The following is a 15,943-nucleotide window of genomic DNA, read 5'->3' as shown; positions in this document are numbered from 1 at the left end:
TTGTTGTATGGAAACAATAGGGTAATTTGCAGGGTTTCGTTACATTTGATATTCATATGGGCTAGTCTGCAATTTAAGGCAAAATAAGGTTTGGGCCGTCGCTGTAGAAACATTTGCATAAACGGACTTTACTCAATTTTAGTTGTGTTTAATTTTAATTGTTTTTAATAGTGAAATTCTCTAATCCAATTAAAATAGTTAGCAAATAGCAACGAATGAATTGTTAACTTTCACCATAGTTGTCATCAAGGAAACATAGTCAGTGCTCATTCATACTTCCCATGCATATTGTGTCTGTAACGAATGTTTCCATCTTCCACAGCACCTGAAGGTTTCCTGGGCTGCCTGCATATAAAACTGATCGAGCACCTGCGCGCTGCATCCATTCTCGATAATGCATACTCACACACACCTTCAGGCCTTGAAAGCCCTGGTTCATCAGTCGAAGAGACAATCACTTTTAGCCTGGCTGGGCTGCTTTCGGCTCATTCCTCCACTAAACATTCAGAAGGACTGCTGGTAGACCCTGCATTACTTCAAGGAATCAGGCACTAAAAAAGTCAATCACAGTATCATAAGTGTCAATCATAGCTAGAAGGAAGTGGAATATCAACAAAGCATCGTTTTTTAAATATCAAAAGTGTTCCCTAAAATGTACAACTCCTGATTCTAGACTATTTTTAGGCTCATTATGTGTGTACATGCTTGGCTTGTCATTGTTTCATTTGGCTCCATTTTTTAACACGTTGATTGGAATCAGATAATTCCTTGTTTAATGACTGATGATTGGTGGACTTGGCTCCAGGCCCCAGCCTTTATATTCACCGGGATCCATTAGACACTCACACACACACGTACACACACAAACATGTACACGTGCACACGCGCAGGCGTAGTGTGCACTAGTATGTACGCTCGGCTCTAGGGCAGAGCGATTGCTTATTAATGGAAGTAGGTCATTTGCCCCCTTCCTGTCTTTCACACTGAGCCGATGGGTGGAGCTGTTCTACCCAAAAGATTATCTCGGCCAAGTTATGCTGGTTTTACACATATGTGAGTACTGATGTGTAAAATTTACACAAAATCTGTGTGTGTGTGTGTGTGTGTGTGTGTGTGTGTGTGTGTGTGTGTGTGTGTGAAGGTTGTCACCGTTGCATCATGCTGCTCTGAGTGGCAACAAGGAGTTGATCTCTCTGCTACTGGATGCTCAAGCAGCTGTGGACATTAAAGACAATAAAGGTAAACAAAAATGCACTAATGTATACTGTATATGACATAACACTGTTTACTATGTTCAAGGTATACTTAAGTGTTTTTTAGGCCAAATTATTAGAGGATCTGTATGTGCAGTGTTATGAGCAACATGTTACAAAAGTAATGCAATTACACTCACTGCTGCTTTTTGCTGTAACGCAATAAGGCAAGGCATTGCTAATCCATTTTGACTGTGGGATTTAAAAAATCTCCCATTCTATGAACTTCATTATTGCTACTGTAAATAGGTCCCGCCTTCTCGCACTGTCATTGGCTGGCTTTTCAGTGGCTGTTGATGCATCACTGGACCAAATGAACTTCAGTCAAGTCACATTACGAAACATTGCGTTTATAGTTACACAATTTAACATGTCCGAAAAGGAGTAGGAAGAAGCAGATCTTATTTAATCCCGCCCTATTTCAGCAATTTCTGATACAGTCAAACGTTGGTTTTTGTACACCCCAGTTTTTGTATGATTGATTGTTTTCTGCATGTACAACTGGAATCATTCTGTATAAAATGTGTTTTTTGTAAACATTTTTGGGTGTCTGGAATGGATTCATTGCATTTACATTATTTCCTATGGTAAAAATTGCCTCTGTTTTTGTATGTTTTGGTTATCGGTGAAACTTTTGGAATGAATTAATAAGGAAAACCGAGGTACCACTGTAATTCTTTCACATCCTGTGTTTAACATGTTCATACTTACAGTGGTGTGAAAAAGTGTTAAACCCTTCCTGAGTTCTAATATTTTTGCATGTTTGTCACACTTAAATGTTTCAAATCATCAAACAAATTTAAATATTAGTCAATGACAACACAACTGAACACAAAGTGCAGTTTTTAAAGTAAACATTTTATTATTAAGGGAGAAAAAAATCCAAACCTACATGGCCGTGTGTGAATAAACAATTGTCCCCTAAACCTAGTAACTGGTTGGCCACCCAACAACTGCAGTAACAACTGCAATCAGGCGATAACTTGCAATGAGTCACTTCAGGCACTGTGGAGGAATTCTGGCCCACTCATCTTTGCAAAATTGTTGTAATTCAGCCACATTGGAAGGTTTTCCAGCATGAATCGCCTTTTTAAGGTCATGCCACAGCATCTCAGGTCAGGACTTTGACTAGGCCACTCCAAAGTCTTCATTTCGTTTTTCTTCAGCCATTCAGAGGTGGACTTGCTGGTGTGTTTTGGATCATTGAAACCCTCTTTGGTTTCAGCTTGAGGCCACAAACAAATGACCGGACATTGTTGTAGTTCTTTGGATGTTGTTGAGGGGTCTTTTGTGACCTCTTGGATGAGTCGATTAGTCGCCGCTGTGCTCTTGGGGTAATTTAGGTTGGCTGGCCACTCCTGGGAAGGTTCACCACTGTTCCATGTTATCGCCATTTGTAGATAATGTCTCTCAACTTTGGTTCACTGGCACTTTGGTTCCCAAAGCTTTAGAAATGGCTTTATAACTTTTTCCAGACTGATAGATCTCAGTTACTTTCTTTCTGGGGAAGGCAATGGGGGGGGGCAATCAATTTTTCCACACAGAGCCATGTAGGTTTGGATTTTTTTTCATCCCATAATAATGAAAAGTTTCATTTAAAAACTGCATTTGTGTTCACTTTTGTTGTCATTGACTGACATTTAAACTTGTTTGATGATCTGAAACATTTAAGTTTGACAATCATGCCAAAAAATAAGAAATCAGGAAAGGGGCAAACACTTTTTCCACACCACTGTACATAAATTATGTGTTTACATTTTTTCAAAAAGGACACAATAAAATAAGCCCCTCTTTATGCAATAAAAAGGTGAGCTTGCTGAGGAGAGAAATAATATTTGTGCAGAGTGACAGATTTGTGTGCGCAGCAAACAGAGAACAGAAGCGAGGCTGAGAGCCAAGAGGATCCAAAGCAGCATAGATCCCCCCCCTTCTAATATCACCATCCCAGTCTGGCAGAGCAGGAGAAGAAAGAACTCTCAAGGCAGATGGGAGAAGCAAATCCTCCAGGATATAGAACTGGGTCTTTCCAAGTCCGTTGTGTCTGGTGTGTCTTTAAATGGATGCGGACTCTTTATGCAAACTGCAGTTCACCACAGGAGAGGTTTCAAGGAAACCATAAATAACTATTTCGTTATTTTAAGTAATATAGGAGGCTTCATATGTTCATGTTTTATTTATTGATCTCTTCCGTTGCCTCCTTAACCAGTTTCTCATCTGTTCTTCTGTCAGCTGCTTTCATTCAAGCTACAAACTCCTACCATCACAGCCAGCAGATAAATGTTACACAAGATGCCAAGATAAGGTGACTGGGCATCCCTGTTGTTTCCTGCCTGGGAAAAAAATGAATTGGAAAGAGTCCAATCAGCTCTGCCAACATGCTCCTGGCGGTCAGAATTTAAATTCAAATGGTATAAAATGGTGTCTACTGTCATGCCCACTTTGCCAAATGGTGGCAGTAATGTGTGAAGTTACATAGCAATCCAGTGCTCTCTGACAGAAGTGTGTCAACACTGTCTGGCTTTTAAACGAGCTGCTCAGCCTCTGCTAGCAATAATAACCGGGCCAGCTTTGTTTGCATTTGTGTCCATTACAAAAATTGTTGTATTTATATGATGACATTCATTTATTATAGGATAAGTTTATCAGGTTCACGTACACTGACCAATAGAACCTCATATTAGCTAGCTTTCGTAGCAGTGAGGCGGCTGTCTGTCTCAACCAATTGGAAAGAAAGAATATACCAGTCAATTATTGGACTACCTTGCATGAGTAATGAATTATTGAATTGAATTATTTACCTTTGTAACTCTTTTAGATTATTTTAAATCTGTTTTAAATGTGTATATATAGATGTATGTATGTATCTTATTATTTTTATTTGCTCAATGTTGTATCAATATTTTGATAATCTTTGCATTATTATGTGCATTATATGTTTTTTAAATACAGTGGAATCGGACTCTAACCAAATAAATTTTCCCCATGAGAAATAATGTAAATCAAATTCATCCGTTCCAGAAAGCCAAACATATTAACACAATGTTAATATGTGTTACATATTAACACGAGTTACATATTACATATATTACATATATTCTACATAATATGTTATGTAGAAGCCAAATCAACACAGACATCACCTTCCTGTTTTGCCATGAATTAATTCAATAGTGTTTCTCACCTCAATAACCCAAAAAGGAGCAAAGACGGTTGGAAGTGCCAGCATGTTGATAAAACGGTGATAAACACTATTGAATTCAATAAATAACTGTGTCCGTGTTGATCTCACTGCCACATTGTGTCTTTGGGAACAGTCACACGTTCAGGATAAAAGTAACCTAAAATGTTAATTTATCCCCTCTTCCCTGAACTACCATCTTATCGTGGTGGAGGAGTTTGCATGTTCCGATGATCCTAGGAGCTAAGTTGTAGGGGTTTTTTATACCCCTGGTAAGGTCACCCACGACAAACAGGTCGTAGGTGATGGACCAGATAAAGATAGGCTCAATTGACCTCCTATGATGAAAAAAACATTGGACCACGTTTTCCCTTGCCCAGACTCGAGTCACCGGGGCCCCCCTCTGGAGCCAGGCCTGGAGGAGGGGCACGATGGCGATCCGCCCGGAGTTCCTTGCTGTAGGTGTGTCTTGGTTGACACGACTCTACAGCATCGCGTGGACATCGGGGGCAGTACCTCTGGATTGGCAGACCGGGGTGGTGGTCCCCATTTTTAAGAAGGGTGACCGGAGGGTGTGTCCCAACTATCGTGGAATCATACTCCTCAGCCTCTCTGGGAAGGTCTATTCAGGGGTTCTGGAGAGGAGGATCCGCCAGATAGTTGATCTTGGATTCAGGAGGAGCGGTGTGGTTTTCGTCCTGGTCGTGGAACTGTGGACCAGCTCTACACTCTCAGGAGGGTCCTTGAGGGTGCCTGGGAGTTTGCCCAACCAGTATACATGTGTTTTGTAGACTCGGAGATAGCATTCGACCATGTTCCTCAAGGAATTCTGTGGGGAGTACTCCAGGAGAATGTGGTATCAAACCAGCTAATTCAGGCTGTTCGTTCCCTGTATGACCGGTGTCAGAGATTGGTTCGCATTGCCGGCAATAAGTCAGACCCGTTTCCAGTGAGGGTTGGACTCCGCCAGGGCTGCCCTTTGTCACCAATTCTGTTCATTATTTTTATGGACAGAATTTCTAGGCGCAGCCAGGGTATTGAGGGGTTCCGGTTTGGTGGCTGCAGGATTGAGTCTCTGCTTTTTGCAGATGATGTGGTCCTGCTGGCTTCATCGAGCCGTGAACTTCAACTTTCACTGGAATGGTTCGCAGCCGAGTGTGAAGTGGCCGAGATGAGAATCAGCACCTCCAAGTCCAAGTCCATGGTTCTCGCCCGGAAAAGAATGGAGTGCCATCTCCAGGTCGAGGATAAGATCCTGCCCCAAGTGGAGGAGTTTAGGTACCTCAGGGTCTTGTTCACGAGTGAGGGAAGGATGGAATGCGAGATCGACAAGCGAATTGGTGCGGCGTCTGCAGTGATGTGGACTCACTGTTCACATCACTACATCGGTCTGTTGTGGTGAAGAGAGAGCTAAGCTGAAAGGCAAAGCTCTCAATTTACCGGTCGATCTACGTTCCTACACACACCTACGGTCATGAGCTTTGGGCAGTGACTGAAAGGACAAGATTGTGGGTACAAGCGGCCGAAATGAGTTTTCTCCATAGGGTGGCTGGGCTCTCCCTTAGAGATAAGGTGAGAAGCACTGTCATCTGGGAGAGACTCGGAGTAGAACCGCTGCTCCTCCGCATTGAGAGGAGCCAGATGAGGTGGCTTGGGCATCTGGTCAGGATGCCTCCCTGGGAAGGTGTTCAGGGCAAGTCCGACCGGTAGAAGGCCTCGAGGAAGCCCCAGAATGCGTTGGAGAGACTATGTCTCCCAACTTGCCTGGGAACGCCTTGGGATCTGCTCGGGAAGAGCGGGAAGAGCTAGATGAAGTGGCCGGGGAGAGGAAAATCTGGGCCTCCCTGCTTAGGCTGCGACGCCGCTTCCACGCATGTAAAGACTGTGAAACACATACACAACAATGGACGCGTAGTGATACAGTATGATGGGAGAGAAAGTAAACATTTTTGACATTTTATCCTCAGTACAATTTTTTTTTTTTTTTTTATTTAATTTTTGGAGTAGGTAACAAGACTGAATTATTTACCTCTTTAATATTATTTAATAATTATTTATCAAGCTTATAATTAAAATTGTATTTATAATATCAATTTGTATCAATTGGTATCCTGGTTTGTGTTAGTCTTCAGGGCCAAGTTCTGATGTTCTCCATTGTCTTTTCCTTGTTTGTTGTCTTGGGGAGGATTTGCCCAAACTGGCCTTTGTCTGGAGTCACTTTGTCTCAAGGGTCATGTGAGCATTGACACTGTACACACTTGAGATCTCTGGGTCGTGGAGTTGGTCAAAGCAGTACAGTATTTGAAGGGAATTCCAGGAGGAGCACTGACAGTCGCCACACATCATCTGTGGCTGCTGATAGACACTTATGCTTGCAGATGTTGCCTGCAAAATCTGTGTGAAATTGGATCCTTGAGGAACAGTGAAGATCCAATCTGCTGTGCAAAATAAGCAACTACTGTAACTGCGTCTTTACTACCTCAAGCAAGGAAGTTATATTTTCATCAACATGGGTTTGGCTTATTGCACCTGGGATTGAAAATCCCAAAATCTTCAGCTCTGAAACTTATTTGAATTGAATTATATTAGTTGTTTGCATTATAAATCAGAAGCTGCAATTTCATTTGAATTTGAATCAGAATCAATCAGTTGCTTGCTTGCTATGCTAGTGGCTGTCTGTTATGTCCCTGCAGTGATCCCGTAGTCTGCGCAATGTGATGATCAGAAAGAATAATAGGAATGTAAAAGTGACCATTAGGGTGTTATTTAATGTTTACAGGGCTCTTACAATGTTAAAACCCGTATTCAGAAAGTCATAAACAGGTTTTCTATGCGCTAACTATGAAGATATTCCATTTATTAATATTGTGAGTTAATTTTCATGACAAACAGGGACTTTGCAATTAATTGCCATTCATCTTATCAGTCTTCATAACATTCTGGAGTATATGCAAATTGCAATTATAAAAAACTGAGGCAGCAGAATGTGTGAAAATGTGTCATTTGTCATTCTCAAAACTTTTGGCTATGACTGCAGAGTGTATCTTGCCTATCACCCAAAGTCAGCTGGAATAGGCTTCTAATAAGTCGGCTATTTTTTTTGTATGCATCTGTGTAATGTGCTTGTGTGTGTCACTTTTGGTTGTATAGGCATGCGTCCTCTACATTACGCGGCCTGGCAGGGGAAAACTGAACCAATGAAAATGCTGCTGAAAGCAGGCTCATCTGTCAACGGACAGTCGGATGAAGGACAGATCCCGCTCCACCTGTCAGCTCAGCATGGACACTATGACGGGGTAACACTGCTGCTATTTCTTTGACGAGTGTGGCTCTGTGCCTGATCATGCAAACATGGGTTGTGTTTTTTGACAAGTGAGACATTTACATGCTGTGTGTTTGCAGTCTGAGATGTTGCTGCAACACCAGTCCAACACGTGTATCTCAGACTCAGCAGGAAAAACTCCACTGGACCTGGCTTGTGAATTTGGACGTGTCACAGTGAGTCATACAAAGTGCATGTTTTCACACATCAACATTTTGCGAGTGTTGTATTGTTTTTGTAAACGAATGTGAATAATATCGTTGACTATTTAATATAAATAATTTAAAGATATCAAGCTATAATAATGCACTTAGCAACCATGACATTAGATACACCTGCACAGAGATCCATTATAAAAACTCTGCCTTTACAAAGATAATTTACAGTTTCCTGCGTAACTCAACAATGTTTATACAGTAATTATGGTTGTAGTTTGCAGTGCTATATACTGTAACTGCACTGCATCATAGTGAGAGCTGTTTCTCTCTTGTATAGCTAAGTAAGTATAAACATTGTGACTAAGAAAAACACTAGATTCTCAATGAGCCCTCCAAAACAAACCCATAGCCTTTTTTGGCAGCAAGACAGCTCTGATGCAGCATTAGAAGATTAAGAAACAGTGATATTCAATTAAATATGACAATGTTGAATTAATAGCATGGCACACTTGAAGCTTAATTTAAAAAGATCATGCACAACTATCATATTGACCACATTTCTGTAAGTTAATTAAGTGCAATTTTGGAATGAACTGTCAACATTGTATATTTTAAGTAGCGCAAAGTAATAGTGTGTATCTTTGTTAGGTGGTTCAGCTCCTGCTCAGTAGTAATATGTGTGCAGCCATGCTGGAGCCAAAACCATCTGACCCCAATGGAGTGTCACCTCTCCATCTTGCCGCCAAGAATGGTCACATTGATGTGATAAGGTGTGCTTTTTAGTCTGCATTGTATTTAAAACACATTTTAATGCTAGTTGGATGCAACCATGGTTAATATTCTTTGTTATGTGCTTAAACATTTGCAGGTTGCTGATACAGGCTGGCATCGACATCAACAGACAGTCTGAGTCTGGTACAGCTTTACATCAAGCTGCCCTCTGTGGGAAGACAGAGGTAGTGCGCCTCCTGCTTGAAGTAAGTCTGTCTGTCTCTGTACAGTGTAATTAAATAAAGAACCTGTTTTAGAAGCTGCTTTCAGTACAAATGTTATTATATGTGTTAATATGTTGTTATATACACATGAATGTACAGTATGTATTAATACAAGAATAATCTGTCCTTTGCTTATGAGTAGTAGCAAACATGCTAGCATCTTAACTGTCGGCCATCTTGGCTTGAGTTTTCTGTAGCTGTGTCCCATTTCGTTACGTCTGCAAAGAGAAAAAAAAGACCTAAAAAGAGAGACCTAAAAAAATATGAAATAATGAAGCCAAAGTTGTTTCATGTTTTGGGATTATGTGTTGCTGAAAAGAGAAGAGCAGTCATACATCGGCAGATTTATCTCCAGCTCAGAGCGAAATCTTAAAATAAAATTTTTAACCATAATAATGTTAACTACTTCCCAAGGTTTCCGAGGGCACACATTTTGACCGTCTGGTGCTGTCCCAAATCCATTCATGTCGTTGCACACTTAACAGAAATGATGATCGCAAAGTCCTCTTCTTCTTCTTCTCTCCTTTTTAATTGTCAACCATTTGAGTTAGTTAGTTCGTCCCTCCTCTTCCACTACAGAGCCAAGAAGGCGATGATTGAGGGTGGTTAGGGTCTATTTGGGGCTTGTTGAGTGCAACATCCGGGTCCTGATGGTGGCCTCCATTTTGATGTACTTCCTAGTGGAACGAACTATACGCCCTAAAATGCTAAGTGGAAGTATTGAAGTGTGCAAATTGAACATAGCCCTACTGTTACCTTCAGGCTTTAGCCCCTTTCTTTATACAATATTATTTCTACCTCTTTTCGCTTGTCCGTGTTGCAGGCGTGTGAGTAGAAAACAACTTGAGCATAGAGAGACTTTCATGCAAACTCGTCAGTCGGGACATGCTCGAGAGATGATTTGGAGAGAGTTTGGGGGGGGGGGCATTAGCCCGAAAAGTCATTAGAGAGCTTTGTGTCAGCCTTCTCAGTGAGAGGCCGAAGTAACTCACTGAAGTGAAAGTGAGACTGTAACCACCTTCTATATATACAACATACATTAACCTGCAAACTGTTAAGGCCCGTCAGTGTTGCCCTACTATTTGAGAAACACTGGTGTAAAGTATTGTCTGGGAATTATCACGCTTATTTATCAAATATCCAGCTTGGTGAATTACTTCTACAGTCGTCCCTCACTACATTGTGGTTCGAACATCGCTCCCTCACTCTATCGTGAGGTTTCAAAAATTAATTAATTAATAAATGATCGTGTTGTGGTTGACTGTGGACTATTATTAGTCCAAAAATATTGAAAGACAAGTTATATGTAGTATTCTGGCCACTAGCCATCAGTAATGTTACAATGATGAGACATAAGTTAGATTACCTTCACACTGCATGGAATCAACCATGGTGTGTCCAACATGACATAGTGAATAGAAGTTATCCTACCATTCTGTGTGGAAGTGGTAAGTTCTTGGTCACTTCGTCCTTCTTCTCTACTCCGTTTGAAACCCTTTCTTAAGTTTTGAATAAACAAATTGGAGGATAACTAGTTAGCTCGGTAGCATTCTATGTTTAAAGCAGTGGCTGTTTCTTGTGTCCCTGCAGTGATCCCGTAGCCTGAGCATTACAGTTGAGCAACGTGTTGTAAACAAAGAATAATAGGAGTGTAAAGTTGACTATAGGGTTGTTATTTCATGTCTGCAGGGCTCTAATAATGTTAAAACCATATTTAGAAAATCATAAACAGGTTTTCTATGCTCTAACTATTAAAATATTCCATTTAATCATATTGAATTCTACTTCACTTAATTCACTTATCGCGGGGTTAACCGCGATAAATGAGGCACGACTGTACTCACTAACAATGGCTTGCTTTTGTTGCTGCTTGTGCACAAGACTGCTGTTAGTAACAGTTACACAGAGGTGACATTTCCACATGGTTTCTACTGGCACACAGAATTGCTAAAGGTACATAGGGCTGCTACAGGTGCACAGGCTGACTACATGGCTCCTACAGATGCATCAGGTCGCTACATTTGTGCAGGGTTACTACTTGGTTACGGCTGCTGCGGTTACACATTGTTGTTATGAATGCACATTGGGTTGCATAGGGTTTGGAACAGGTTTCTAGGGTTGCTATAACTGCACAAAGGCTGTACAGGCTTGCTACAGATGCGGAGGGTTGTTCGGGGTGTCTCTTGGTGCACAGGGTTGCTCCTGATGTGTTTTCATAGGTGAACAGGCTTGCTACAGGTGTGTAGGATTTCCATTGGTGGCTGGATGGCTGCTAAGGGTGCACATGGTAGTGGCAGGCGTGGCATACACAGGCAATTGCCTAGGGCCCTGACATTTCCAGAGGCCCCCAAACGTCTCATAAAAACTGATTCTTTCTCTTTTTTTCTTCAATTTAAAGTACATATTACTGTTTCAGTCTTAATTCACATGCTTAAAACTACAACTACAACAAAAATCTATCATGATGGACTATTTCCTATGTTCCCAAAGTGGGGTACTCCAATTGTCATTGGGGGTACGTGAATAAAAATGAAAAACAACTAGCGCTTAACACTCACAATTACGAGCGCACCTGAACCTCATAGCACAGAGCGCACCGTCATAGCAGAAAGAAGGAATGAGACACCGCATAAAGTTCTTCGTTGTTCTTCGTGTGAGTTATATGAATAAGTAAGTAAGTTTGATGATTATGTTGTGTATTAAGATGTTAATGTTTAATCTGGAAGGTTTAAGTTATATTTGTGTTCCAATCCCCGCACTGTGAAAACCTGTCAATGTATGTGCGTGTCAAGATGAGAGAGTGGAGATTCCCCTGAAAATGAGGCCTTATCGCTGCTTGTATGTATTTGTACTTTGGATACTTCTTTATCATATTTGTTCAACTTTCCCTTTCAGTTTGGTATCAAAATAATATGTAGATTTAAATCATAGCTATTGCAAGTGGACAAATGTGAAGCTCAAGTTCAACCCATTCAAAGGTAAGGATCCCAACATCTGACTGAAAATAAAACATATGTAGGACGAATAATTAGATACTTTATTCATCTCCAAGAGAAATTCACATCTTATCTATGTATCAGTGCTCAGTAAAACATTTATAAAAATTTGACCATGCAGAATACACATTTTTGAACCAGAATTACTTACTATAAAATTAATTAACCAATCATGTTTAATATTTCAATTTAATGAAATGTAAAAATGGTTTATGTTTTTAAGTGTGCAGCAGCAGGGGGTACATGGCTTCAACTCAAATGTCTGAAGTTGTACGCGACTGTAAAAAGTTTGGGAACTGCTGGACTATTCCATGTTACTGTACATGTGCAGATTGATTCCGGATGATGGGAGCGAAACAGTCGCCGAGCTATCCCTGTTACCACATTTTCTAAAAATTTAAATAAAAAAAGAAGGATGTGGAGGGCCCCAATGACTAGGTTTGCCTTGGGCCCCCAAATGACTACCTGGGTAGTGCTACATAGGATTGCTAAAGTGGCATAGGGTTGCTATGGGTGCATGAGTGCAACTCCTCCTCCAGACTTCCCCAGAAAGACAGCATTTAATATGCATGTGACTCTCATGTAAAATGCTTTTATTGTAACACCAGCACTTATCTTCACGCCCTTATTCACTCAGAGTGGCATCAGTGCAGGAGTGAGGAACACTTTGAGTCAAACTGCGCTGGACATTGTTAACCAGTTCACCACCACGCAGGCTAGCAGGGAGATTAAACAACTACTGAGAGGTGAGTTTACAGTATAAGCAAAAAAAATGTCCAAATGGGTTTAAAAATAAAGCTATTAGATAAGGAAATACATACAGATATTCCTTTGTTTTCTATGTTTTTTAAATCTATTGTTTTTCTGACCTTAATACCTCAGTTCGCCAAAGTAATTGCTATGCCATTGGAGGAAATGACTGACTTTAGGCTTCTGACTTGGTGTCACTTTTAGGTTTTCTAACACCATCATACCATTATGGCACTATTTGCTTTGACATGCACTTGTACACTTACAGTAACTGTAAATACATTGTTATGTGTGAACATGAATGTTGTTTAGACAAAATTACAATACTCATGGTGGAGGGTAGCTTGCTTTTATATGAGTGAATCCACTCCAGCGTCTGATGCTGCTCAGCTTTACCTGTGTCTTGCAGACGCATCAGCTGCTATGCAGGTGCGAGCACTGAAGGATTACTGCAACAACTATGACCTCACCAGCCTCAATATCAAAGCTGGAGACATTATTACGGTACAGCGAGCTTCTAATTCTCTATCCACAGTAAACAGCGATACTCTTCTTCATGTCTCTACTTCAAGAAATCAATACAAAAGCACATGTTTTTAAGTTGCATTCTTTACAAGCTAAGGGGAGAATGTACCATCCCAAAATGGCAAATTCAGATATCAAATATCAAATGTAGACGTTAAATATGTTAATAATTGTATGTTGACAGGTTTTGGAGCAGCACTCAGACGGCCGATGGAAGGGTTGCATTCATGATAACCGTACAGGAAATGACCGTGTGGGTTACTTCCCCTCCAACATGGTGGAAGTCATCAAGAGGGCAGGTAACCACCCACACCACAGCTGTGTGTGTGTGTGTGTCTGCGTGCGTGCGTGTGCACAGCAGCCTTTGATGTAGCTATAGCGGATCATAAGTTGCAGACAGCTGCAGCATCGTTGGCCATTTTAGGAAACCCATTCATTCATTGTGAATTACAGGTTTACCACCCCAAAAAACATCACTTCAACCCGTCATCCTTTTCCCTATTTCTATTTCTCCTATGATATCATCCTACCCAGTGAATAAATCCTGGACAGTATATTGAGAATGGACAACATGAAACGTCAATGAAAGTCAATCCAATAGCTTTTGATCACCCCCTATGCCTCGGGGTGGTTCGGTTCATCAAGCTATCTACTCAGTGTTGCAAATCTGGGATATTTTGTCTATGTAAAAGGTGAATTTAAATGGAGTCATGTTGTCCAGATGTAATATACCGTCTGTTGAGTGAAACTGCAAGATCTGTAGAGGCCTGTATCACAAAGCCAACCTTTTATTCACTCATATCTCACGTTCATTGTCGTTACATATACAGACCCTTTCCAAAAAATTTGAACGTCATGGAAAAGTTGTTTAATTTCCATGATTCCATTCAAAAAGTTAAACTTTCATACATTATAGATTCAGGGCCCACAATTTAAACAATTTCAAGTGTTTGTTTATTTTTACGTAATTTGGGCTTCCAGCTCATAAAACCCACGAAAACAGGAATTCAAAACATTAGAATACTGTGAAGAAATCACCATACACTTCTCAGTTTTTGCAGGAAAAAAAAGAAAGAAATTAGGATCACATCAAATCAATCAAAATATGGTACTTTCAAAACGATATGTCAATCTTCAATACTTGGTTGGGAATCCCTTTGCCTTAATCACTGCCTCGATGCGACGTGGCATTGAAGCAATCAGCCTGTGGCATTGCCTGGGAGTTATGGAAGCCCAGATTTCCTTGATGCTTGCTGTCAGCTCTTCTTTGTTGTTGGGTCTGGTGCCCCTCATTTTCCTCTTGAGAATACCCCATAGATTCTCAATGGGGTTTAGGTCCGGTGAGTTGGCTGGCCAGTCAAGCACTGTGATGGCATGGGCATCGAACCAGGTTTTGGTGCTTCTGGCGGTATGGGCAGGGGCCAAGTCCTGCTGGAAGATGAAATCTGCATCTTCATACAGATCCTCAGCAGAAGGAATCATGAAGACCTCTAAAACATTCTGGTAGACTGTTGCGGTGACCTTGGATTTAAGAAAGCAGAGTTTACCAACACCTGCACCGGACATTGCACCCCAAATCATGACGGACTGTGGATATTTCACACTGGACCTCAGGCAGCTTGGGTTCTGTTCCTCACCCGTCTTCCTCCAAACCCTTGGACCTTGATTCCCAAATGAAAGGCACACTTTACTTTCATCGGAAAAGAGGACCTTGGACCACTGGCCAACAGTCCAGTCCTTCTCCTTGGCCCAGTGGAGACGCTTCTTACGTTGGCTCAGGTTCAGAAGTGGCTTGACCCGAGGAACCCGACAGTTGTAGCCCATCTCCCGGATGTGTCTGAATGTGGTGGTTTTTGAAGCTGTGACTCCTGCCTCATTCCACTCTTTCTGGATCTCTGCCAGATTCTTGAATCTTCCCTGTTTGATAATCCGCTGAAGCCCACGGTCATCTCTTTTGCTGGTGCATCTTCTCCTGCCACATTTTGCCCTTCCTCTAGACTTTCCATTGATATGCTTGGACACAGCACTCTGTGAACAACCAGCCTCCTTAGCTATGAACTTTTGTGGCTTACCCATCCTATGGAGGGTATCAATGATGGTCTTCTGGCCAGTTGTCATGTCTGCAGTCTTCCCCATATTGAACCAAACTGAGACAATTGAACCAAACTGAAGCAATTTAATGACACCTGGGGAAGCCTGTGCAGGTGATTTGAGTTTAGTAGATGATTAGTGTGTGACACTCAGTTTAAAACATTCATGCCCTGCAAAATTTGGGCTGATTTCTTCACAGTATTCTAATTTTTTGAATTCCTGTTTTCGTGGGTTTAATGAGCTGGAAGCCCAAATTATGTAAAAATAAACAAATAAATACTGGAAATCGTTTAAATTGTGGGCCCTGAATCTATAATCTATGAAAGTTTAACTTTTTGAATGGAATTATGGAAATTAAACAACTTTTCCATGACATTCTAATTTTTTGGAAAGGGTCTGTACTAACAAAACGCTTCATTCGGTACATATGCACAGTATAATGGTAACCAATACAAGAGCTCTATCATAAATTGTGCCTGCCAGAGATAATAATGCTCAGTTTTGAATGACACTCAAGAGACAAGAGAGGCATCAATTTCAACAATAACTTTATTATTGTGGTTGTAGACATGAGCAAGTCACTCCAACACTTTTCTGAACATAATTGTTCTGACTATATTTATTGGCTTTACAAGAAAGGACAGGCATGTTGCCCATTGGAAGGCTTCAATATGT

The 15,943-nt window shown here is 41.0% G+C and overlaps 1 protein-coding gene across 4 annotated transcripts in view; it reads left to right on the top strand.

The window, feature by feature from the left end:
* Window positions 1–15,943, top strand: part of si:dkeyp-9d4.3 (caskin-1) — a 42,232-nt gene that overhangs the window by 11,331 nt on the left and 14,958 nt on the right. For all 4 annotated transcript variants that reach the window (XM_054778876.1, XM_054778878.1, XM_054778875.1 and 1 more), the window contains exons 3-10: window positions 1,142–1,239; window positions 7,582–7,727; window positions 7,834–7,929; window positions 8,560–8,681; window positions 8,780–8,888; window positions 12,540–12,648; window positions 13,062–13,156; window positions 13,362–13,476. In XM_054778876.1, the coding sequence (XP_054634851.1) occupies window positions 1,142–1,239; window positions 7,582–7,727; window positions 7,834–7,929; window positions 8,560–8,681; window positions 8,780–8,888; window positions 12,540–12,648; window positions 13,062–13,156; window positions 13,362–13,476 (890 nt within the window). The remainder of the gene's footprint in view (window positions 1–1,141; window positions 1,240–7,581; window positions 7,728–7,833; window positions 7,930–8,559; window positions 8,682–8,779; window positions 8,889–12,539; window positions 12,649–13,061; window positions 13,157–13,361; window positions 13,477–15,943) is intronic.

The sequence above is a fragment of the Dunckerocampus dactyliophorus genome, chromosome 6 (genome assembly GCF_027744805.1).
Source record: "Dunckerocampus dactyliophorus isolate RoL2022-P2 chromosome 6, RoL_Ddac_1.1, whole genome shotgun sequence".
Lineage (NCBI taxonomy): Eukaryota > Metazoa > Chordata > Actinopteri > Syngnathiformes > Syngnathidae > Dunckerocampus > Dunckerocampus dactyliophorus.
Note: the sequence above shows the minus strand (reverse complement) of the source record. Positions and strands in the feature narration are given on the sequence as shown.